Genomic DNA, 26,807 nt, shown 5'->3' on the forward strand with positions numbered 1-26,807 from the left:
TCGCAGTACTGAGACGCGAATCTTTGTCCGGTGCGGGTACAAGCCGGTGTGCCATTTTGCGCACGGCCCCAAGCGAAAAATTCGTTTGTCGCATTGCGCACGGCACCACAGCCGTGCGACAAATGACCCCCAGTGATACTTCATATCCTTATCAATGGTGGGCAAAACGGGGGAAGCAAACGATTGACAATCGTGTGAGTCCGGCTGAATAGCTCGCGTCGACCAAAGTTGGATATCGATAATTTTATTTTGAGCTTTTCGTTATCAAATATTCAATTTGTCTGTGTTATCGACTCCCGAACTGCACCGATAAGATATCCAGATTGCTCCAATTGAGGCGAATATCGGATTTACCTGCTCTCCGAGTCAGTGTTGCAGCTCACTGATAAGGGACGAGCAGCCCTTCGCACACGATACGTTTCTGATAAGAAGAAGAAAGTTTTGAACCGGTCCTCCGTCTTGGAATATGGGCTTATCGTCAATTATCTTTGACGACGATTGCCTTCGTACCTAATTCCGATACAGACTTATCAGTCGTATAAAACCATGCGAGGTCGAGGGCCGTACTCCAGTGCTGGTTAGCTTGTTCAGTTACGAATCGATTCGTAAACGCTTTGAATCACCTCATCAAGATGTCTCACGACCACAATCACGGCGGAGCGGACGACATGGAGATGTTATGTCCGATGCAGATGTCGGTAGGTCATAAGTCGGATTGTTGCATAAACCCTAATGTCATTAGTGTTTTAATTATTGTTTTGTTTAGTTCCACGGAGGTACTTGCGAGATCATCCTGTTTCCGTCGTGGGCTACCACCGAGACCGGCCAGTTCGTGGGGGCATGGTTCGGATTCTTTCTGCTGGCCCTGCTGTACGAGGGTTTGAAGTACTACCGGGAGATACTGGCCGAGAAGGAGGCGGCGAAGTACATTAACAAAGGAGTGCCGAGGAATATAAGGTAAGTTGCAATGGGTTGAAAGGCATAAGATAACAAGTGCAAGAGTTGTCTGTTGAACTGAGGTGTCAATCGGAGTCGCTGATTGGGTAAAGTTTAAATGTTTAGTTTAGATTGACCCAGTTATCAGGTAGTGGTCAACATTGAAGGGTGATTTACGGAAATCGGAGTTTCAAAAGTTTGATAACCGAAGTAAACCTGTGCAGATAGTGATGGTGATTATAGTAAAATAATACAAGTTCGAAAGCTCAAGTTGCTCAAGTGGTTTATAGTTATGTACCTACTACATATCTACTATTCCATTTAATTCCACTACGTTGTAATCTTAATAGAATCGTATTTCGACCTCAGTTGTAAGACCATCTTCAGTGTCTCGTACTTGACTCGACTTCCGACAAGTACGAGAAACTGAAGACGGTCTTACAGTTGAGATAGAAATAAGAACCCGTAAAGATTGGGGTCTGTTCACAAATTACGTAATGCGTTTGAGGGGTACTTTGTTACACTAAAATGTGGGATAGGGAGTGGATACGTATAGGGCTGTTACAACAGTCGTAGATTTCGCATTTTTTCGCGAATTTTGTGGATTTGTCGTAGATTTGCTCTTCCAGTCGCAATAATCGCGGTTCCTTTACATGTTGTCGCCAAAGTCGCGGTTTTATGTTTAAACTCTCTCGAAAATTCACAATTGTTTTTTCTTGCCCTCGTACAACAAAGTTGTATCGAAAGGCTATATGATTGCTCTAAAAACGAACTTTTGATTTAAGACACCGATGGACTCAACTCGACGAACTGAGGTGATGTCTGTATGTGTTTTTTTTCTTCCTAAGCAATGGAAGTGGAATCTGCTCAACAGACATCCTGGGTTGTTCAGGAAGTGCGGGGTTAGGGGCCACCTCCAACAGTAAAAGAGGGAGGCAGGACTGCATCCCCGACCCGCTAAACCGTTTCCATTGCCGCCAAGCCCATCGTCCCTTCGGTACAACCAGAAAGTAATGCTTCAAAGGGGGGCCAGTGCACAACGCACCCTCGAGGTTAGCTGCGTCCATGCAGCATCGACCTCGTGACTTGCTTTTTTAGAAGAACACCATGGTATCGTGCCAGCGCATTGCCGGCTTTCCAGGTGGCCTTACCACGCCCTATGTCCTCGGAAGGTGGGAAGGGTCGACTTCGCGCCTGCTTCCCTCTGCGACAGGGTCTATTCGCCAACACACAGAGGGACTTGCCGACGCGGTGCCTACGCCTGCTCCAGCCTTGACGAGGACCCCTTTCCGTTCTCGGGCTCGGAACCCGCCCGGTTGACCGACGCCGCGAAAGCGATGATCCCATGTTGTTCTTCGCGCGGCCACTTGTTCGATAAAAGGATCGAGTTCGATCACAAAGCATGACCACCGGTATGACCCATGAAGCCGACTCCGATCCCTTGGACCACCTCTTATTTGCGCCTGAACTAGCCATCGCCTTGAGTCCACGCGCCAACTTCTGTGTAGCTCCGAGACGATTTGGACGATAGCGGATAAAACGGCGTTCCAGCCAACTTCATCTTTACACATCCTCCGAACTAGGTTGTCCGGGGTAGTGTCCAGACCACATGTTGCAAGCATGTGGTCACGCATTGCGCGAAAACGTGGGCACACGAACAACACGTGTTCCGCCGTTTCCTCTAAACCTGCGCACACCAAACACTCGGGCGAGGCCGAGCAAGCCAGCTGTGTTACCTGCACTGTGAGTTTGCAGCACGCTTAAACGCCGGGCACTTCGAACCTCCCATGGGGTGCTTGCTATTCACAGCTTTGCTGGAACAAATCAAACAATTGGGAGGGTTCGTGCAGCATTGTGCCTTATGTCCCTCCAATCCGCAGCGTCGGCAGAGATTGCTTCTGTCAGGGCTTACCGACCCACCTTGACGCTCCCTAACTTGACTACCTTGGAGGCGTCCGCTGTAGATAGCCGAACCAATGCTACCTGCGTCCCTACCGGACCTATCCGTAGCCCAACGGCTGCGGTGGGCGTCTCCACTTCACACTGTCGCCGCAGTGACGTGACGAGCTCTTCGACTTCGGTGATCTCGTGCAGGTCTTTAACCCTTAGATTCACCTCCGTCGTGAGTGCCATCACCTTGACCGTCTCGCCTAGGGCTTCCTCCGCCAGCTTCTTGTAGGCGGCGCCCTTTTGCGAGACGCCCCACTTCAGCTCGAGGATCATCTCGCCCATCCGGGTACGTCTTATTCGACGTACGTCGGCGCCGAGTTCACCGAGCTTGACGTCACTCCTCAAGACGTCCTTCAAGAGTACTTAGCCTCGTCCGCCGTGATGACTAGGGCATCGCCCCTGGAGCGATTGGCGCCTACCCTAGACTTCTTGCTACCCTCATTCGCCTGGGCCTTCTTTTCGGCCATTGACGTCTTCGGTTTCCTCTTGTTCTTGACCAGGGTCCAGGAGGCGTCATCCCCCTCTATTTACCTGGTCTGGTGCGGCTGAGAACTTTCAGCCTGCCGTAACCCCTTACCACCGTCTTTCCTGAGTGGACGGACCTTTCCAGGTCCTTCCTCCCCCGGTTTTGGAGGTATCTGGCCGGGGTTCAGCTTCCCAGCCCCACTACCCTTGTTTGGGGTAGTAACCCTCCGCGTTTTGGAGCGGCCCCCAGGGAGCTTATTCCCTGGAAACTGTCTCCGTTGGAGCAGTCACCCCCGACGTACCCGCAAATACTTGAGCCTCAGTCTGGGCAGACTTTGGTACCACCGTCTTCGCTGGCACGCCCTCGGTCGATTCGACCTTGCACGAGTCCGCGAATCCTTGGGCCTCAGTCTGGGTAGACCTCGACTCCACCGATTTCACGGGTTTACACTTGGCCGTCCCGACCGCCCTCTCCAGCTTGGCGTCCAGCATCGACTTTCGAAGTTTCTGCAAGCTTCTCTTGAGGTCCTTGCTGATATTATGCTTCGATGACGCAAAGTCCATTATGGCGTCCAGCTGTTCCGTCGCCACCTCGAAGGCCGAAAGCCCATCGCGTTTGCGGTTCATCGCCTCCACAAGCCATGGGCCGTCAATAACCCCTACCGGCGTTTTTTTTTAGCCGAGAGGAAAGTTGAGTGACCCACGCTGGCGCTGCGCACTGAGCTGCCGACTATTGCCTCTGGCCTCCTAGGCGGAGACCTGAACAACCCACCTCTTGCGAAGGGGTTGTCGCCCACACTACTACCACTAATTGAAGAATTGACTTGGTTTTCCATTTTGGTCTCACGAGCTGCTCGGGAAAAGAGGTCCACCACGCCAGAGCCCAGCATGACGCGGTAAGGGACAATTACTGTGGAGGGTGCCCAGGTACCCCACAGGCTCCGTTAAAGGCCTAGCTCATTATTTCACCCCCCTGGCCATGCATCCCCTCGGCACGGGTCGCTTGACGCCTTGCGACTAGGGGCTAGGGACGATGGTCCCGGTCTAACTCGCAGTGGCCATGGGGAGGGGTCGTCAAGCCCTTGGACAAAGTCCCTGCTGCCCCCGATATCTGTATGTGTGTATGTATGAGTGTGTGTATGTGTACACATTTTGTAGACACACTGTTTGAAACTTGGCGTTATCCAATTTATTCGCAACAAGTTGCATTCGACGGGGAATGTCGTCTCATTGTTTGCTATTGAAAATTGTCTCGATCGGACATTGCATTTTGGAATTATTGAAAAATCATTGTTTTTCCCCAAGGATCCCCCCTTGGAAAAAAAATTCAAAACTGAAAACGGTGGCAATGGATTTTAACACCCAGAAGGCCAAGCTCTCCAAGAAGGCAAGTTTTTCACAAATAAAGTTCTGGTAAGGCTGTAAAGTGTAAAACAACTCATTGGCCACTCCCGGAACATCACGGAGGGCCAGAAAATGGACATTTTCAATTTTGCACTAAAACATGTTATGCAATAGCCTTTTCTTCGTGGTTTCTCACGAATAATCATCTGAAGATCACAATTGACCTCATCGGCAACTTCCGGATCGTCACGGGGTACCCGGGGAACCTTTTGAATGGGGACATTTCCGATTTAAGAGCAAAATGTCTCATGCGACAACTCATGGGTTTCCACAAATTTACGTCTGGTAAGTCTGTAAAGTGTAAAACAACTCGTTGGCCACTCCCAGAACATCACGGAGGGCATCAGCGGAACCTGCAGGAATGGACATTTTCATTTTTGCACTAAAACATGTCACGCGACTTCTCTATCATCATGGTTACTCAAGAAATATCATTTGATGATCTTATAAATGACAATTGACCTCATTGGGCACTGTCGGAATATCACTTAGTACCCGGGGGAACGTGTAGAACCAGATATTTAGAGCAAAACGTGGCCTGGAACAGCTCGTTATTCATGGTTATACACAAATCATTTACTGATAAGTCTATAAAGTGCGGAACAATGGTCGCTTCCGTAACACCACAGAGTGCGCCTCGAGAATTATTCTCTGGTGATTCTATAAAGGACAATTGACCTTACTGGCCACATTCGGATCATTATGGAGTGCTTCGAAGGGACCTTATTTATTTGCTCAAGCTAAGGCCGGAGTGGCCTGTGCAGTGCATAAAAATCTTCTCCATTCAGCTCGTCCACGGCTGCACGTTACTACCAACCAGTTTATGGAGGCGTCCTCCACCTGATCGATCCACCTCCCTCGGTGCGCACCTCGCCTTCTTGTATCCATCTGATCGTTGTCGAGAATCATTCTGGCAACGTGCCCGACCCACCGCCACCGTAGCTGTCCGATTTACGCGATGGGAACGATGGATGGTTCTCCCAACATCTGATGCAACTCGTAGTTCATTTGCCTCATCCACGAACCGTACGTCATCTGCACCCCACTATAGATGGTATGCAGCACTTTCCTTTCGAAAACTTCCAGCACGCGTTGGTCCTCCATGAGCATCGTCCAGCTGTAATAACTGACTTCACAGTTATAAGACAAACACTTTGCCTTGGGACGTGATCATTAATTAGATATCAAGAGACGACGCACTCCGTTGATGGTTAGAATCAATCTGATTTTATTTTCCATATGCTAATGCCACGTCCCTACTCATACATGGTATGCGGGGTGGATACGTGACCTTTTCTGCAATGGTCAGCATAAATACGGTCGTCGCCCGAGTGGCATGATCGCGGTTATGCTGATCATAATGTTTATGTTATTGGATTGTAATGTGCGCTCTTTCAGAAGGCTCGTATCCACCACACAGCTTGCCTGTCGTTAGAGGACTACTGGTATAATGAGCGTTTGTAGATAGTCAGAAAGACAAAAATCTTTGGAGATGGAGGGGGTGGACCCCATTTGCCAAAAGGGGTCTAGCGAGGTCCCCTATTAGAGAGGTGGAGAGCGGAGTGACTGTTGCTGCAACTGGCAGTACCGAAGAGTCTCCAGTGGTGGTGGGGAGTAGCCCTGCTTGCACGCCTGATGAGCCACTACCAGGGATACGGGTGGTGGTCGAGAAACTCGATGAGATTATCGAGTTCATAAGCGGTAAGCAGAACACCAACAAGGAGCTCAAACAGAGCCTGTTGGTGCTTCGGCAAGCTGTTCGAGTCGCAAGACAAGATTAGGACGCTTATATCAGGCGTGTAGCGGCAGCAGAGAAGGTAGCCAAAGGTATCCAGACCAAGGCCCTCTCCTCCCCTAGCGGTGTTACTGCGACGAAAGAGGCGACCGCCCTTGCGGCCACTGAGGGTAAGAAAACGCCAAACTCGAAGCGAGCCAAACGCGCTACCATTAAGGCAAAACGTCGCCTGGATGGTGCACCGGAGCCTGGGGGGCGTGTGCCCAAGAAGGTGAAAGGCACTAGACAGGCACAAGTTGCTGAGCCACAAGCCGGCCCTGCCAGCCATTGGTATCCGCCGAAGGGGATGTAAATCCTTGGCAGCTGGTCAGTAGGGTGCGGAAGTCGTACACCCCTCGACCTGCGAAGAAGATGAGAGAAAGAGGCAAGGCCTTGCCGGTGAAAACCGACAAGGACAAGTACGCCGATGTCCTCAAATCGCTGCGAGCGGCCGATAGCGCAGCGTCAGACGTACCAATAACGGTGAAATGATCTTGGTACTGAAGCATGGTGCGCAATCCAGCAGTGTAGTTTACAAAAAGCTTGCCCAGGAGGTCTTGGGTGACGGCGCTCAGGTCAGGTCGTTGGGTGCGGAAGTGACCCTCCAGTGTATGCAACTGGACGAGGTCACGACCGCGGAAGACGTCGTCTCTGCCGTCAAAGAGCAGTGTGGCACAGAGGTTGAGCGGTCCTCTGTACGTCTAAGAGGGGGATTCTTTGGTACGCAGGTAGCCTATCTCAGACTACCGGTGGCTGATGCCAAAAAGGTCACTGAGAAAGGGAAGCTGAAGATCGGCTGGCCAGTATGCCTAGTAAGCGTGCTCCAGTCACCTTCAGTGGACAGGTGCTACCGGTGCCTTGAGTCCGGACACAAGTCTTATGACTGCAAGGGCCCAGACCGAAGCAAGATGTCCCGTTGCTGTGGCGAGGAGGGACACAAGGCGCAGGAATGCGATAAGGCACCTAGGTGCCTCATCTGCGCCAGTAAGAAGCAGACCCGGAATCATGCTATGGGCGGAACCATGACACAGCTGAACCTGAACCACTGCGCATCTACCCAGCAACTGCTGTGGCAGTTGGTCTCGGAGTCGAGGACCGATGTCGCCCTCTTGTCCAACCCATACAACGTCCCTGCCAAGTATCTTTAAACTGTTTTCTGTACGCAGTCAATGTACAGTGAGCGGGGAATCGGTTTGACCAACATCGAAAGGAGGTCTCCCTGTCGTACCGACCGCTGAATTGGGAAGGATGCAGAAAGGTGCCCGTTCATGAGTAGCCGAGATGATGAAGCTGCGGCAATGTTGGATAAGGTAGAACTCTTTTGGCAGACCCTCGGGACCCGGTGATTTTCTGGATGCACTTGTTCGGATAGCAAAAAGAATGTCCGTTGTTGTGATCTCGCTCATACAGGTTTCATTAACAGGATCTTGATCGAGGATAGCTCTCTCGCATTGAAAACCGGTGCCTTCTACATTATCGACATCTCCTCGTGCGTACAGGTGGGTGAAATATTGAACCATGTGATTTCGTACCTCGTCGGCGTTGTCAACAATCGCATCTCTTTCGTTCCGTATTATTTCGATGGTAGTTTTTCGTCGTGTTCGTTCTCCTGGCTGATAGACAGACAGAGGTTCCCCCGCAACGTACCTTTCGTTGATGTGTACGAACATTTCAGTGAAACGTCGCTGGTGGGATAGCATCTGGGCTTTTATTTGATTCATTCTGTTAAGCATGGAACGATCATTATGATATTCATCATACGCTCGCCGCAACAGAAGCGTTGCTGTTCGAAATGAAATAGTTCGAAAGCGATTTTAATTTCCAGCGATAGAAAGACTTGATTTTCGGTTTTGCGCACATTAACCACCATTCCATCCAAGAGCGAAAGTTTTTTTGCTGGCGTGTTAAGTATTGCCATCGTGTCTGAAATTCTTGGATGTTTTCTGCTGTCAGGAGATGGGGACGAAGAGACCAGTATCCCGGGTCGCGGGAACGTAGCTGCTGCCAGACGTCGTAGAGCGGAAGTTGCTGTACGGTGGTTTGCAGTGCAGGGCTCGGGTTTGATCCGGTCGCGTCGCATTGCCGAATCGCACAGTTAAAGTCGCCACCAAGGATGGTGTGTCGAAGCGGTGTCGAAGGTAGTAGGCGACAGTGCTGTTGAAAAATCGTTCACGCTCGGCTCGCAGAGCCGATCCCGATGGAGCAAACATTGCATTGCACAGAATGGAAACATTGCACAGCGTCGTGTTGTGAACCCGTAATGCAACGTACACACCAGTCAAGCAGTTTGACGAACATTGGCTCCGCCCCCACGAAAACGCTTCGGTTGCTGATTTGTTTGAACGTGTGTGAAGTTGTTCGAACAACCATTTGACAGTTGGCGGCTCGGTTGGGAAAAATTAAAACGGTTTGATTTTGGTTTAAGTTGTCGGGCTGGAGCCAAGCTTTGCCGAACATCTTTGAGCATTTGTAGTGAAATTGCACAAACCCCCATATATTTTTTGATGGTTGGTGCTCAAGTTAGCGCTTCGGTCGTTCGTGTGTGATATTGTTGGTCGAATAAATTGATTATTCGTTTCGCTTTTGGTAAAACTTGATGTTTGAATGAACGAGAGGTGGAGTCAATGTTTGTCAAACTTCTTGACCGTTTGTACGTTCCACAAAGCAATCAACCTTCCGTCCAGACTCTTTTTAACATTTGAGAATTTTATGTGCTCCTTGAGAGCGATTGCTGTTCCTCTCCTTGCATGATCGACATTACAGACTACGTTGTAGCCGGGTAGAACTAGCTGTTCATCCTCTACCTGCTGCATGAAAACTGTATCCAGATCGACTGTGCGGATGAAAGTACGTAGAGCATTTATTTTTGTTGCGTTTGTGATCGTGTTGATGTTCCCGGTTTAAGGATCCCGAAATCCGAAAACTCTCCCTCGTCACCAAAGTAGGTCCCGAACCAGGGCCGGATTTATGGGGGGGCCGGGGGGGCCGTGGCCCCGGGCCCCCACAAATCTTATGTACCAAAACCAACATTTTTTGTAAATTTTTGGGCCCCCACATACCGTCGGCCCCGGGGCCCCCTTCCGGCTAAATCCGGTCCTGTCCCGAACGTTGAGAACGTCGCCGTACTCGGTGAGAAATTCGGGAACCTGGACAATAGTGACTTCGTTGGATAGGTCGAAAAGACGCACCTCTACAGCTCCATCCTCCATCATTACACGCAGCTTGTATGCTTTTCCATCAAACACAAACTCGTGTTTGAGAACGATGGTCTCAGCGAGTTCGAGTTCGTTGACCTCCACAAAAGTGCAACCCAGCCGCCTGCTTGGCTGGAATAGGAGAACGTTTTCGCGAGAGACCGAGTTCTTTCCCGATGAATTTATGTATTTCATCGTGTGAAAGATGTTTCGGAACCTGCGAATAATCGACGCGAAAGACCTGTGCGCCGTTCATATAGTCGGCGGCGGCGCCGTGGTGGTCACTTTTGTCCCGGCGGCGGCGGCGTCAAATCAACATAACTGAAAATGAGCACTGGCTGAGTAAGACTACTAGTATACGATAACCAACCAAATTGAATATTTTCCGGGACTAGACTAAATTTAGAGTCCCTGAAAGAATTTCTGGAGGAAACGAGGATTTTTTTTTAAATTCCTAATTAGGGTTACTGTCCAGGAGTCCAGGATCATCTCATAGCTCCGATATTCATACCGCAAAAACAAAGCAATGAAAATGTATTTGATTTATTTATTATTTTTGTTATGTTTATCACGCATGTTAGCAAAAAGAAGCGCCAAATTGATGCCATATTTCTTTGTTTCGCGTTGAGATGAATATATGTTAAATGAGATGGAAAACGGAGCAATTCCCCTACTTAGAAAATGTCATTCCTTGAGAATTTTGCATTAGCGTTGAGCAATTCGTAGATGGTACAACGCCTTTTGTAAGAGACTAATTACTATCTCTTAGATGGAAGGGAGACACTCTTCAACAGGTGACATCTGCCCTGGCCACGTCCTTGCGAATGCTGAGGAAGGGGAAGGATTTTTAGTTGGACACCTACTTAAGAAAGATGTGGAGAACTCTACTCATGCCACGGGACCGAGCTCGTCTTGGTAAAACCCTATGAAAATTTCTGCGAAAAATCATATAGGTATTCTAGGTAAAATCAATTTTAGTTCTCTTTCGGAAATTCATTTAGTAAAATCATACAATATTTCTGCTGGAATTCATTCGAAAATTTATGAGGGAATGGAATAGCTTCCGATAGTATTCCTAAAAAAATTTCCGAAGAAATTCCTTGAATAATTTTCAAAAGGATTTCTATAGGACTTTCCGAGAGAATTTTTGAAGTAATGTTCGAAAGAGTTTTTGAAGGCTTTTCCGGCAAATTTTTTAAAGTAATTATCCGAAGAACTTAGGGAACCAAAAGAATTCCCGAAGAAAAATCAGAAGGAACGTTTTAAAGAAATTTCGGAAAAATCCTTACAGACATTAAAAAAAATCCTAAAAGAATTTCCGAATGCATCCCGAAGGCAATTTTCGAAGGTATTTTTGAAGAAATTTTCGAAAAAATAATCTAAAGGAGTTTTGAATGAATTCCCGAGGTACCCGAAAAAATTTTTATATGAGAATTTCAGGAAAAATTGTCAAGAAGCTTGCTAAGGAATTTCTAAGAAATTTCCGAAGTAATTTATAAAAAAATCCTAATTCCTAAATTAATTTCCGAAAAAAATTCAAAACAAATTTTCAAAGCCTAAAGGAATTTCCGAAGGAATCCGTAAATGAATTTCAGAAAGATTTTTAGAATTTTTTTGGAGAAATTCTAAAACAGTTTTCTAAGGAACTTCTAAAACATTTGCTGTAGATATTTAAAAAATTTGTGATCGATTTTTGGAAGGTATATCCGAAGGTAATTTCGGAAGAATTTCTAGAGGATTGTACGAAGCAATTCTAGATGGAATTTGCTAAGGAATTTCCTAAGAAGAAATCCTGGAGGAAGTTCTTGAAGGATTCCTGAGGGAAGTCCTGAAATATTTCTTAGAAGCCCTTCTTTGAATTTTTGGAGGAATATCTTGAAAAATTTCAAAATTTATTTAATTTCTAAATTTAAACCCTAAAAAAATCGGCAGATTTTCCGAAGAATCCCTAGAGGAATTTCTGAACGAAGTCTTTACGGAATGTTCAACGGAATTCTCGAAGATATCTAAGATTGTCGAAAGCTCTTTCAGGAGTTGCTTTAAAAAATCGGAAATTCTTTCAGAAACTTGTTCAGGAACTCTTAAGGAGTTTCCTAGAATTTCGTCCTAGAACTTTGCAAGGAATTTCAAAAGAGTTGTTATAAGAATTTATGATGGTATTTTTTGAAGAATACCTGAACGAATTTCCCAGGGTCTTCCTTTACAATTTTTTGAAGGAATATGTGGAGGAAACTCCGAACTAAATCCTGGATGAAATTCCGAAAGAATTTCCGAAAGACTTTCCGGAATTCGATTCCGGAGGAGTTTTGTAGAACTCCTTGAAGCAATTTCCGAGGGAATTACCATACGAAAATCCTAAGGAATTTAGGAGTATATGCCAACAGATTACTGAAAACAAACCGAAGGAATTCCTGAAAAACTCTAGAAATTACTTCAGAAATACCAGTCGGGATTTCCTCTGAAAATGTATTAGGAATTTCTTCGTAAATGCCTTTGAGATTTTTTCTTGACTAATGACTTGTGAGGGAAGCCAGATTTTTTTGTTTTTCGGAAAAAAATGTACATTTTTTATACACACAGTTAAGTTTGCCATTTAAGGTGTTTTTTTTTATGTTTTGGGAGGTCTTTTAGAATTACCTACAAAAATTCATTTAGCAGTTCTTTCTGTAATTATTTTCAAAAATCCTTCAAAATGCCTTCAAAAATTAATTTGGAAATTCCTGCACAAAACCCTTTATGAATTTCTTCAAAAACTCCTCCAAAAAACTATTTGTGAACTTCTCCAGATTTATTACTAATTTTTTTTTACGTTACTATTAGATTTTTGAAAGAATTACTGAAATAAACAAAAGAATGGATTACTAAAATAAATTGGAAAAAAATCAGAATGTATCACTGAAAGATTTTCGGAAAGAATTCTTGAAGGCATTTTTGAAGGACTTCCTGCGAGAAGTCAGGGCATTTCGAAGGAATTCGTTATGTTATATCGTGAAGAATTTATTTGAGGATTTCATGGAATAATTGCCAAAGAAATTCCAAAAGGAGAAATTTCCGAAGGAGTTCTCAAAGAAATTTCCAAAAGTATTGCTTTAAAAATGAAGGATTTCCTAAGCAATTTTTGGAGAAACTCCTAACTTCTTAAGGAGTCTCCGGAGGAATTGCCAACGGAATTTCCGTAGGAACTCCTACAACTATTTTCGTATGCATTCCTTAAAGAATTCCGAATGAAATTCGTGGGAAATTTTCTAAAGAAATCGGTAATGAAAATTCTGAAGAATTCGTTAGGAATTTCGTACGGAATTTCCGTTGAAATACAAAAAGAAATTAACTGAAGAATGTCTGAAGTAATTCTCTTGGGACTTTAAAGGAAACTTTTCGAAAAATATCTGGAGGCATTTCCAACGAAATTTCTTTATTAATTTCCGAAGTGATATCTGGAATCCTGGAATATTTTTCGAAGGAATCCGTGGAGGAAATTCCGAAGGAAATCTTAAACGAATGTCGAAACGATACCTCTTAGAAATTCCAGGAATTGGGGGTTTTTGAAGAAACATTTCCTAAAGCTTTTACAGGATCGAAGTGTGCCGCGCAAGACGGATGGACGTCAAAAATTTTCACAGTGCGATTTTTTTCCGTTTCGGCTTCCAATAACTACATAATCAGAAGAAAATTCTGAGTATGTTTTTGTGCGCGGAGTTGTTTCTATGCTGAGGCATAGCATCGCGAAAGGTGTTTTCGTGTGATTCTAAACTGGCCATGAATGCTCTTTCAAAAACTTTTGAGTTCGGCTGGTGGTGGTGGTTTCATTATTGTTTCCCAAGTGTTCCCAAAAGATTTGTGTCTCTATCGGTTCAGCGATTTATATATATGTGTTATAATAAGAAAAAGTAAAATACGGTGTGATTGAGAAGTGAATAAACAAAAGTATGTGTGTGTATCAAATTGGTGTACATTGGAAACAAATCGTTATTGAGAGATTGTGGAAAGCACTCAAACCAAATAATTGAACCGTTAACTAACTATTTAAGAAGATTCTGATGAATACGTCGATCACACATCATCATCGCACGCATACCAGGAATGACAATATAATGAAACTAAGATGAACCTCCGATCTGTTTTCACAGGGTTCTAGTACTAATCATCTCATTTCAGGAAATCATTCGATCAAAATATTCTATCGGCGAAAACTTAAGAAAATTAGATTTTAAGATTTTACAGGGGTTGGACATGAAGGTTGAGATAGGAAGAAAATTCAAATTAGCATAACTTTTCGTAAAATAATTCACTTTTAATAAAAATGAAACCATTGGATGCTAAATGTTTTCTATGTTTTACCTCAGATGAAATTTCATATCGGTCTGAAGATAGCGGAGATATTCCGGAATTCTAAGGTTGGTGGAAAATGCATTTATTCAACTGATGTTTTTTATTATCTGAGACGTAAGCTTTGAATATTGTTTATGCCTTCTTCAGGAACTAGCACTAGTCCAATGCGGGCTCTATGTCCATAATCTGCAAGGAATTCTCAGATATATGGTCGCTTCCGTGGAATTGATTAAGGGAATATGAACGAATTGATAATCGAAATAATGGAAAGTCGATTTTCAAGAGGATGATTATAGAGATTTTCAGGATGTTAATGTGGACTGACTTCTTTAGAATATGTTGGGGGAATGGGCTAGTTTTGGAATCAATAGGAACCATGCAAATATGGATTAGGTATCGTATTTTTGATTTTGTTTAAGGGGCAAGCCAGAGTAACGCGACGAGCGATGCGACGCGACAGTGCAATTTGACAGCTCATTGATGATGCTTGTTATTCTTTTATGTGAGTCGCGTCGCATCACATTTACAATTATGCGTAGAAAAGGCATTATATCCGTATTGTAATAATTGAATTAACAGCATATAGCATTTGATATTCGTGGAACATGGTTGAGTTACTATGTCTGGTTATTTCCGTTATATGCAAAGATCTCCCAACCCATAGATCATTGCAGTTGAAAGTATTGGATATTAAAGTGTTTTAAATGTAACGAGTGGCAACTAAAAATAATAGTGCTTTCACAGAAATATGACTTTATGTGAATGAATCCTTAGATTGAATCCTTAGAATTGTCGCACACACACTTTCACTCCAACATCGCTTACATCATGCCGTCGAAACAGGAAGTACTGTCGCGCATTGCAAATTTTTCAATCAAATAAGGACCATGGGAAAAGTATACGGCCGAACATGTTACGCTTGAAAATGTTTCGAAAACTGTCATACCATTTTCACAAAGGTGATTATAAGGCCAAAAACACGGAGCAACTCATAAGCTGGATCAGAAGCAGCAATCTGGAAATCTAAATGGCAGATCCGTACAGCGGTCATGTCATATCAGCAAGACGAACCCCGGAACATATGCTAATATTCATTAGTCAAAGTTTGAGGACTAAAGACAACTCTTTATATAACATATATCATATTAAACTGTACTTCTTTGTAATTTTGTTCCCGAGCCATTCTTTTCATTTTAATTTTTTAGTTGTCACCCGTTATTCCCTCTTGCTCTAGTAGTTATCGTTTTCAAAATATGAAAGCTAATATAATATATTTGCAGGGTCTCGGTCAGTGTAAAGCTCTTCACATAGCGGTGATGAAGCCGATCTCGTGCCTTTGTAAGAGTTAGAAAGCATACAAGAAAGGTCCAAAACATCACTGATAGATAAATAAGTCCTTGTTTTTGAATCCGTTTATACCCATTTTAAAATTTCAAGTCGAACGCAATTTGTTTCGAGTACATCGAATGAGTATAGATGCCAGAAAAGTGATTTTTCTATAAATCATTATTTTGGCCATAACTTTCAAGCTCATAGTCCGACGTATGGCGTATTTTCAATAGGAAATAATGGGGATCATGAATACCACCCTTTTCAAGCCAATCGGATAACATTAAGTTATTTTACGAAAAAAATGCTAAATTGAATTTCGACATTTTTTCTTATCTTATCTGAACCCTGCAAATCTTGAAATCTAATTTTCTTAAATTTTAACCGATAGAATATTTTGATCGCATGCTTTCCTGAAAGGGGATGATTAGTATTAGAACCCTGTGAAAACAGATCGGAGGTTCATTTTAGTTTCATAATATTGTCATTCCTGGTATGCGTGCATCGTAACTCCCCTCAAACCTTTTGAACGTCCAGCATTCCCATGGATAGCGCGTGGTACTACGGCTCCGGTTCCATTGGATGCACAGCGTAGGCACAACGCACATTTATTACATTCACATCGTGGAAGCGGAGATTGGTGAGAATTTTCCAATTATACCTTTCTATTATTGGTAATAATATGAAATTCGTCTAAATAATCGTACCTCGGTAAATCAGAATGCTTCTCGCTAATTTCTAACTGGTCGTTGCTGCTTAGCTTCTCGTAATCTCCAACTTGAAATATCGTTAAAGTATGTATGTGGGGTTTCTATTGTACATTTTCTATTTTCTGTATTGATTCAAATCGAATGAACTAATGAGACCGTAATGTACCTCTCCCTTTGGTTTGTTTAACAGTATAATAATGTTGTATTATGTAGGTGGTATCGTGGCATAAACAATTCAAGATTATATAAAATCGTTTCAAACACACTTCCTACAGCCATTAGCAGGAATTGTATTAAATATACTTAAAACAACTACCTTCTAGATGTGACAAATATGACAACATTAAAGATGATATAAAAAAATGTCACAATATTTTAGACAATTAAATATTACAAGAAATTACATTCATTGTATTGCTCGATTTTCGCTTGTGTTCTTTCTTTCGTTTCAGAGGGCGAGAAATGGCGCTTGAACCTAGGCTTATATGTACACTGATGAACATAAGTATTCCTCATGTTTTCATAATAAGCATATGAATACTTATATCCATTAGTGTATAAGCCAGGGCACTAGACTAAAAACTGTGTCCCATCCCATGATTTCGAGGACCCAAGGAGTGTACAGTAATCCTTTTAGCGAAGTTACTCCCAACGATTCATTATATATCACTTAACAATATGAACGGAACGGTTGGTACGAGATGTCCCCGTTTTATGGTTTGAATGTAAAATCAAGTTGAAAATTGATAAAAAGAAGGAAAAATACCTGTACTGGATAGCTGAAGCTCGGTATCTCTTGAATTGTACCTCCACCAGTGTCCAACCGGGATCCTGCTTCCCGAATACACATCACACTGTCATAATGAGTCTTCGCTGATTCTATAAGGCAATCCGGACGGCTGTTTTCTTGCAAAGCGAAACCTCGATAGTAAATATTATGGCGGGGAAGGTCAACTTTTTCGGAATATGCAGGTCGGAACTCGAGTTTAGAGCCCTCTTGATGAACAATAATTATCACTTGGTAAACAGTAGCGAGGGCTGAAATTGACTCTTCACCTCCCCAGAATCCGCTAATCTCCAGCTTGTTTAGAAACATGTCCACTTTATCGTCGATAGGGCAATACTCCACAAACTCGTCTGCAGCATGGAAAGCTAGCTGATCGTAGTAATACGGTAGATTATTCCGAATCTCCGCAACAGCAGCTAAACGTGCCTGCTGACTGTACGACTTGAATAGATGATGCTTAGGGATATTCCATAAACCTGATGAACGATTGAGCCGAAAAGGCAATCCCCATCTCCAGGAATCTTCATTAACCAGAAACGATTTCCACTTCCATCCACAATCTGCTCCATCTTAAAAGCAATGTATAGTCTTGGAGAACTTGAAAATTTACCTTTGAATAGTAAGCCGAATAAATTCTATGACGCCAAGAATGACTAACGAGAGGAACCTCGATAGTCCGGCCATACATTTATCGGACCAGCGGGGGTATATTGTATTAGATAGTGTTTATATAGGTGTGGAGTTGCATAGATCGTATCACATACCAAAGTGAATCCAGACCTATGTAACTGTTTTCCCTACCCATCCCTACTCGCAAAAATCCTTCCTGTGACAATCGTGGAGATGCAGAGGTATACACGGTCTCTAGAAACAACGATTGTCACACACTAATATTCCTTCCCATCCCCGATAGACCGTGAGGACGTGGCCGGCGCCGTTATTGATCATTTAATTTCTAGAGCCCTCGAATTGTGCACATTGAGGTTGGAAAGCAAATCCCATGCCCCACCCACTGGTTCCTTGTGCAATTTCGATTGCTCTGATCAATCACGGAGTAGCAACTACGAAGTGTACGGTCATCATGCTCATGCTCATGCTCATGCTCAAACATTTCCTAAAGCTTTTACAATAAAGTATTAAACAATTTCAAAATAATAAAATAAAATTAAAATTTCGTAATGTTTGAAACTGCCTGACAATTCAACTAAATAATTTTACTAAATACTAATCGGCGAGGCGACAACTTGCCAGTTCTGGTTTACAGTGCCAGTTAATAAAAAAAGAAGCGTTTTAAACTGATGCTCGCAATATACCAAATGGTTTTCATATTCAAAAATTGATTTCAAATTTAAAATTTGTTATTCGGGGCACAAAAGAAAATATCGTCAAGATAATGAATGTTCTACTAAACCTGATATTCCTGAACTGCAATGATTTGCCTACAACAATACCAGGTCCTATAATAATTGGCAATAAACAGATGATGTGTCTGCAAGTTGTACTCCCGGAATTTATCAAGGATTTGTCTCAGGGTAAACATTTGATCCGTCGTTGATCAGCCCTCACGAAAACCTGCTTGGTATTCGCCGACGAAGGACTCTTCAAGCGGTCTCAATCTGTTGAACAGAATACTGGACATAATTTTGTACGCTGAATTAAGGAGGGTTATTCCTCGGTAATTGGCGCACTCCAGTCTGTGCCCTTTCTTAAAGAGAGGGCAAATGAGGCCGTCCAACCAACCAGCTAGCAGGCATTTCCTTGTCTTCCCATATTTTCGACATAATATGGTGCAGAACTTCATAAAGCTGCTTACTGCCACGTTTGAGAAGTTCAGCCGGGAGTTGGTCCTTCCCCGCAGCCTTATTGTTTTTCAGCTCTTTAGGGGCTGTCCATAAACCACGTAGACTCTTGAGGGGGGGAGGGGTCTCGTGAAAGTCTACGTTAGTCTACGAAGGGGGACGGGGGGGTATACTAAAAGTCTACGTAGACTTTTTTATTTTTATTTGTTTTGAAGACATGTCATACAGCAGCGAAGTTCACCTGTTTGATTTTTTTTTAGATTTTTACGTTTTTTGCAAGACTTTACCGAAATAATCACTCGAATCTCTTATGGATTCCACTGAAGTAATAGCCTGAACTACGGCTAAAAATATTATGATTTCAATAGCAAATTCGTCTGTGCTGAGCAGAAAAATTCGCCAAAGTGTTCTATAAAAATTTTCGAAAAATATTCAAAATTTCCACTTGATTACATTGCAGATTCTACTAAAATATCTTTTGATTTTCAGCAGGAATTTCTTTAGAAACTACAAGTGATTCTTCAGAATTTCCACGGGAAATTATGTCGCACTTCAACGGAAAATTCTTTAGAATTCACAAAGAAAGCATTTCGGAATATCCAAGAAGAAGTCTTTGGAATTTCCAGAAGACATTCTTTGGAACTTGTAAGGGGAATTCTCCGAAATTTCCTCGAGAAAGTCTTCAGAATTTCCACTGAAGATTTTCTGGGAAGTCCCCGGGAAATTTTTCTTCATTTCTGAAATTCTTGGAATTTTCGCGAGGAATTCTTTGGACATACATATAGACGAAATTCTTCGAAATTTAACGGCGATTTCTTCGGCAGTTCTTATGCAAATTCTTTGGAATTATCGATGGAAAAAGAAATTGTTGAAAACTTTCACTAAAAATTATTTGAATTACCCACCAAAAACTCTTTGAGTTTCCACAAAAAAAATATTGTAATTCTTGTAAGAAAGCATTTGTGATTTTCATGAAAATTTATTCTATTTTTTTACGATAAATTCACCACAAATTCAACTAAAATTCTCCATAATTTCAAAAGAAAATTATTTGGAAAACTCTTTTGAATGTCAATAGGATTTTTTCTAATTTCCTCAGGAAATCGCTCCTACCTTGCAAAAGAAATTTCAAAATATTGTAGGAAACCATGCTAAAATTCAACGGAAAATAATTCAAAATTTTCACGGAAAATTACTCGACATTTTAACGGGAAAACTTTTGGAATTTAGAAAAAAAAAAGTCTTGCGATTTCAACGGGATATTGCATGGAATTTTGAAGAAAAACATCGAAATTATCACGGAGAGTTCCTTGAAGTATTACCTGGAAACTTTAAACGTTATCAATCGGGAAATTCTACGGTATTTCCACGTAAAATATATTGAAATGTAGACTTGTAGATTTCAACTCGAAATTTTTCGAAATTCTGAAAATTCTTGGGTTTTCTACAAATTTGAACCGTCATGAAGAATTATAATTCAGATGCTTGACAGATTTTAAGCAGTGGCGCGTCGATGCAAGTGCCGGTGGCGGTGGCACATACCTCTAGGAGGAATCAAATCCAAAAGAAATTAAATTAATTGGCTTCGAGATTTGGTTTCACATTTGGTTGGACATAGGATTGAATTTGATTTCGTTTTAATTTTTTAATTGATACTGTGTAGGATTTTGTTCAGTTTGATTTTGTAATGTTTGACATTTGAATTTTAAGGGTGTCTACTACCTGGAACAATCTGGAAAACCTGGAATTATCAGGGAATTTTTACCCACCTGGAAAATACCTGGAATTGTCAGGGAATTCCTGACATAATCAGGGAAATTTCAATTGCCATCTTCAAAAGAATTCCTGGAGAATTTCCGAAGCTATTCTTGGTGTTATCTAGGAATTTATTCGGAAAATCAATTAGATTACTTTGTAAAATCTTTTGAGTATTCTTTTGAGTTCCCTCGGAAATTCTTTATAAAAAAATACTAGATTAGTTGGGATTTTTCAATTCCTGGACGGAAGTTTTCCAAGGATTTTTTCAAAGAAATCACTTAAACAGTGTCTATAAGAATGATAAGCAATTTTCTAAAATATTTCTGGAGGAATTTCCAAGATAAAACCCGAAAAGAATCACCGGAGGAATTTCAAAACGAATTTCCGGACGATTTTTCGTATGGTTTCTTTAGGAAATTCCCGAAAGAGAACCTGAAGGTTTTTACAGTAAAGCAGTAATAGAACGCTATTAACACTGTAACCATTGAAATTATTCTGCCAAAATATGCTTCAATAAGCTTAATAGCCTAAAAAAATGAATGTATGGGGATTGGGGATGGCATCAGGTTGTGGTTTATCATGATATTTATGATCATAAATGGCGTAATCGCGAACATGTATAAGGACGTTAGGCATAAAGTATGTTAAGCATAAAAACAGCCCACGACATAAAGAAGGTTGTAATGATCCAATCACGGCTCAGACAATCCGATTGGTTATTTTCCCAAACCAATCAGAAATCACTCAATGTTAATCATACCACACCAATCAGAGTCGTTCGCGCTAGGTACAAACGATCTGCTATCCCCGCGCAAGTATAAAAGTAGGGACAAACCACGCACAGATTGTCAGTAATTTTCTAACAGTTGGACGGTTAGGACCTCTAAGCAGAGCAAGCTCCCAAAGCCAACCGGCGAGCAACGGAGCAAAGCCCCACCGAGGAAGACATCATCGCCATACCGACGACTGCGAGAGGCACGAGGTCGAATACGCAGTCACGGTTTAACTGCCCATCCATCCGGTCGCTTGGCACTATCCCGGCCTTTGATTAAAGGTGCGCGGGCTCGGTTGCAGAATATAAGGGCTTTTGCGGCTCCAGCTGCTTCGTTTGGTAAATCGCCTCGCTCGGTAATACCCAATGCGAAGCTGCATTTTTTCAATGCAAATAAAATAATTTTCTAAAGAGTTAATATCCCCTCCTGTCGTTGATAGGCTTCTCTGCAACGCCAATAGTCCAACCAAACAAGAGTTATTTAGTCCTTCCGAACAAGAGTTGATTAGTAAAGCTAGAAGTGTGTGATTTCCAGTGAAAAACCGATGTAAGCATGAATTTTCTTGCCATATTGAGTCATGAAAGTGATTGTGTGCTCATCCATCCGCCACAGCACCAACAACGGTGGTCGGTTTTAGTCGGAGTCCACGTGAGATTCTTCAGCGGTTCCCAACCAACGACGTGGGACTTGGCCTGGCTGAGAAAGAAGATAAGTGAAGAAAATGTGTGCACACTACTGACATTTTTGTAACTGCGCGTGTGTTGAAGTTAGTGTTAAGCAGAATTAGCTCACAATTTACGGCCGTTTAGAAATTAAATTGTAATGGACTTGCTAGTGAGCAATAGAATGTGTTAACGTATTTGATTGTTTTTTTTTTTATTCAATAAAATCGTAATGAATTTTAGTCGCGTTGCTGAGTTATGATTGGCTCCCATGATTTTTCTGTGCGTTCCCACGACTTGCCACAGAGCTTGAACCGGGCAAACTTTTGTAACGTGAAGTTTTGCATCAAGCATTAGCTTGATTGGCGCTTAAGTGAAACTTTGAACAACGGAGTCATCTGAATTCGCGGCTCGCATTGTTGATTGGAAACTTATTGGTGGTCCTCCAGGGAAGGAACGTTACAAGGTATTATGCCTAACGTCCTAACGTTATGGACCCAGCAATCTCATATTTTTGCATCAACATATTTCTTTAAGGATTTTTCTTAAGAGGTTCTGAAGGATTTCCTGAAGAAATTCCCAAACATATTTCCGGAACATTTCCTACAGAAGTTATCTTAAGCTTTTTTTAAAAAAACAACTGGAATAAAATTAAAAGGAATTTCCGAAAGATTTCTTAACCAAATTAAAAAAAAATCCTAAAAAAATAGTTCTGAAGCAATTTTTCAAATCCGGAGAATTTCCCGATAGAATCTATGGAGAAATTTTCAAAAGAATACCTGGAGGAATTTTGATTGAATGGCTGAAGCAATTTCTGGGTGAACTTGCGAAGGTCCTGGAAGTAATTTACAACATATTTTTCGCAATATTTAATTTTTCAAATTGATTATTTTGCTGCTAAAATCTATATATGGCACGTTTGTTTTTACCTGGAAATTAATGTAAAAGACCTGGAAAAATCAGGAAATTTTGTGTTTACAGACGAGTAGACACCCATACTGTAATGTTCACAATGGATTTTGAAATGGATTTGTAAAGCTGAATTGCTGAAAACGTGATTGATTTCCATATTTTTCCAATCACATATGATATTTTGTAAAATTTGAAAAAGTCTACGTAGACTTCAAGGGGGTGGGGGAGGGGTTTCGGAAAAGTCTACGAAAGTCTACTAGGGGGGAGGGGGGTTTGAAAATGTGAAATTTCGGTCTACGTGGTTTGTGGACAGCCCCTTAACAGCTTTTTTAGCCTCATCTAGTGTAGGTGACTCCACAGCTTGTCCATCGTCGCTAATATTTAGCAGCACCGTCACTTCCTCCATTCAACAAAGTCTCGAAGTGATGCTTCCACCTGGCAGCCACTTCAGTTTTATCTGTCAGCAAATTCCCTTGTTGGTCATTGCACATGACGGGAGATGGCGCCATTGACAGACTCATAAAACCTCCGCATATCGTTCTGCTCCATTTTTTCCTGCGCCTCACTAATAACTTGTTCTTCGTACTCTTTTTTCTTCCTGCGGTGGGTTCGTTTTTCGGCTGCTCTTGCTTCCTTGTACCGATCTCTATTCGATCGGGTACCCGACACCAGCATCCGGCTTCTGGTAACGTTCTTCTCGTCTGTCACTCTCTGACACTCCACATCGAACCAACCCGTCCTGGGTCGCCTCTGTGCAGTGCCTACCACCTCTCGTGCTGTTGTGCTCACTGCTCCATGGATCGACTCCCATAGATCGTTGATGTTGTCGCTAACGTGACACACGATACTTGTAATGAATTGTAAATAGTAATCGGCGAAAACGTACGAAATAGTTTGTGGGCGACTTCCGAAAGCTAGCTCCTTCGAGTTTATCGACTGATCAGCTTGGAAGTTGAGCGTAAACTACTTATCGCTCAATTTCTCAATGCACGCTTAAAATATTTTACCGATACCTCCTGCAGCTAAAAAATCAATTCAAACACAATATGGTTCGGAACCTCCGAAAAACATAACCTTGGAAGATGGCTGCCCACGTCCAAATTAGTAGTGCTGTGATAGTATCCTACTGACAATAAGGCATACTCGCCGACAACGCCATCTGTGAGATAGACCGGGGGGTCGGTTTAGGACCGGGGTCGGTTTGGGAACACTCTCCCCTATTATTTAAGTGCAACTAAAAACATGCTTTGCAACAGGTTTGTACATAACAGGGATTATGGTATTTAGTGAGGAACTAATTTTATCAATCACGAAAAGGGACCTTCGAGTCATGGAAATATAGTGATGCGGGATATACCATTCTTGGGAAGCTGTTTGAAGGGACCTTCACAGTAAATCAGATCTTTTTTTATAAAAGACGTATAAAACATGTTGCTGCCATGAATTTATTTCAAGGATGAAGGATCCGCTTAACTATGAATGGCCTTTGGTTTCGCGTCTTTGCTAAAATTTCGAATTAACCAATACGATGGTCAGAACTTTAGACCTTGGCCAAGTTAGTCTACTAACAATTAAAATTATTAACTAAAGGCATCATTGCTAAGCTTCTTCTTTCAACTGGAACGCATTTGCTCATTTACACACATTTCTCACTCCAACAAAACACAGTTTCTTCAAAGGGTTACAAACAATCCACTAACCGTACCGCTTCCACACTACAACAGTTCAAAGGAAAAACACAATTTTCATCCCATTTAAACACATTAGTAGGCAGCAGAAAGGAGCAGACTTGAAAGATGGAAAATTCAAACGCAAAGCAAGCGTGTTGCTTTGTGCTGCTGAGTGAGATAGGCACACGTCGTCGTCAACGCCGTCGTCGTCGTCGCCATAGTCCCCATCATCGCCGTGCCACGGCAGCCAAGCCATACAAACAGCCTCCTTTGACTGGAGAGGAAAATCCTTTTGCAAAGCGCACACCGGAAGATGAAAGAATTCAAATTTCCTGAACTGGCAAATGTGACGTCGGTTGCCGCCGCCGTCGTCCTCGGCGATGTCGATATCTCCGTATCGCGCACAACAGGGTGAAGCAATTATAATTCCTCCCACCGACTGACTGTTCCTTGCCCCGATCCGGCGCGTCGCGTCGAGCTCGAGTGTCGAACCAGGAGCTGCTGCAGTGCGGCAGCCACTTGCTTTGGATTATTACGCCGATTGTCGTCGATTGCTCATTAGACGGTTGGCGGGGACTATCCAGCACCCCTTTTCTAGTTCTCTTATTTGAGGAGGTTCTGCTGAGAGGTGTTGTGTTCAATCAGAAGTGACTGAAATTGTACAGGGAAGAATTTTCCGAGAGAAGTTTCTCTAAGAAATTCAAGGAATTTCCCGAGGAAATTCGTGAAGAGATAATTCTGGGATAAAGAGGAAATTGGAGATTTCTCCAGATATTGAAAAAAATTGAAGAAATGCGAGGATTTTTTTCTCGAAATAATTCGAAGAACTCCTGTCGAGTTACCACAGGAGGTAATTTCTTAATTGATTAGAAAAATTCGAATAATTTCCTTTATAATATTTCTTAAATTTCCTCCCGAAAATTATGTCGCAAACGCTCCACTAGTTGAATGCATCGGCTTTTTTTTTTATTGCCACACGTTTTGATCATCTTAAACCGTAGAGCCAGAGTAAAAAAGAAAGGAAATTAATAATCGTTTTATTTGATAAATATCCTTCAACACTGGGCGTCATCTCGTCGTCGTCGTCATCGGTCCTCCTGCAACGACTTTTGACTCCGAAGTCCGGAACTCGGGTCACATCCGTCGGCCCGACCGGGGGAAGGAAAAGCATTTTTTAATTTCACGACACGTGACCCCGTCTCATATAGTCTCTCGATAGCGCTGTGCAGCCCACTCGACGTCGATTGCATACCGCCAGACCGTCAGACACACAGCCTGCTTGGGTGCGCCGAAATCGATTCCGGTGGATTCCTTTGATGCCCTTTGATTTTTTGTGCGTTATTCATATATGAATGGACGGCGATAAGATCTCCTTCAGCTGAGTGTCGAGATTGTGAGCTGATGGTGAAAATCCAATTTTCGTCCGTTCGGAGTGGAATTTTTATGAGAATTTATGTTGATTATAATAATTGGCATTTAGGGGAATTACTGTGATTTATTTAGCACCGGCTTTGATAGAAATTTATTTGTCTGATCGCACTTTTTTTTCATTCTAGAAACATTATGACGGACAAGCTGCACATCCTTCAGTCGATCTTGCACCTGATCCAGGTTTCCGTTTCCTACATCCTGATGCTGATTGTGATGCTGTTCAACTTGTGGCTGTGTTTGGCGATCGTTTCCGGAGCTGCCATTGGGTACTACTTTTTCGGCTGGATTCGCCGAAGCAAGTTGGATCCAAACGAGTGCTGCAATTGACTAATCGATGACGTCGCTGAATTACCGTTGGGCTATTGATTGGGTTGTTTGGCCCGCTTAGAGTAAGGCAATTATTACGCCGATTGCTAGCCATGGCAATCGATTGAGATGAAACCTCCACTTCTGTAGATGTAAGCGTTCAAGTACTTCGTTTGTATAGTAAATATGGTTGATGATTTTCGATGTATTTAGAAGACATGTAAATATATTGTAAATATGCAAAAAGAACCGATTTTTTGCACTAGTTCTATTCAATGTCTAATAAAACAATTTTTAGATTTCGTTCGAAGTTTGTTTGTTTTGTGAGGTAGTTTTTGTATTTCTTTTCGAATTCTAATGCAGGTATGAAAAACATGAACTCAGCGCAAGCAGTTGTTTTAAGTTTGTACACTAAAATCATAGAATGAAATTTGATCGACCGCTTGATGCAGTCTCTGAAGGAAATAACTTAAAGGAAGGCCTTCGAACCTCGTCAAAGAAGACTTTTCAGCACCTTGGCAGGACGGCTTCCGAGCCACTTGAAAAGAGGTTTTCAAGCTCCTTGAAAGAGGAATTCCAAACCTTTTGAAGGGTTTCCGGGTTTTGGAAGTTTCCGAG

At 42.5% G+C, this 26,807-nt stretch overlaps 1 protein-coding gene across 1 annotated transcript; it reads left to right on the forward strand.

Annotated features, from left to right (window-relative positions):
- The first annotated feature begins 169 nt into the window (after positions 1-169).
- Positions 170-26,488, forward strand: LOC134204765 (high affinity copper uptake protein 1-like). Its single transcript, XM_062679576.1, has 3 exons — positions 170-698; positions 767-957; positions 26,009-26,488. Exons 1-3 carry the CDS (start codon positions 633-635, stop codon positions 26,208-26,210), a joined length of 459 nt encoding a protein of 152 aa, XP_062535560.1. The 5' UTR covers positions 170-632; the 3' UTR covers positions 26,211-26,488.
- The last annotated feature ends 319 nt before the right edge of the window (positions 26,489-26,807 follow it).

This window comes from Armigeres subalbatus, unplaced genomic scaffold (genome assembly GCF_024139115.2).
Source record: "Armigeres subalbatus isolate Guangzhou_Male unplaced genomic scaffold, GZ_Asu_2 Contig866, whole genome shotgun sequence".
Classification (NCBI taxonomy): domain Eukaryota; kingdom Metazoa; phylum Arthropoda; class Insecta; order Diptera; family Culicidae; genus Armigeres; species Armigeres subalbatus.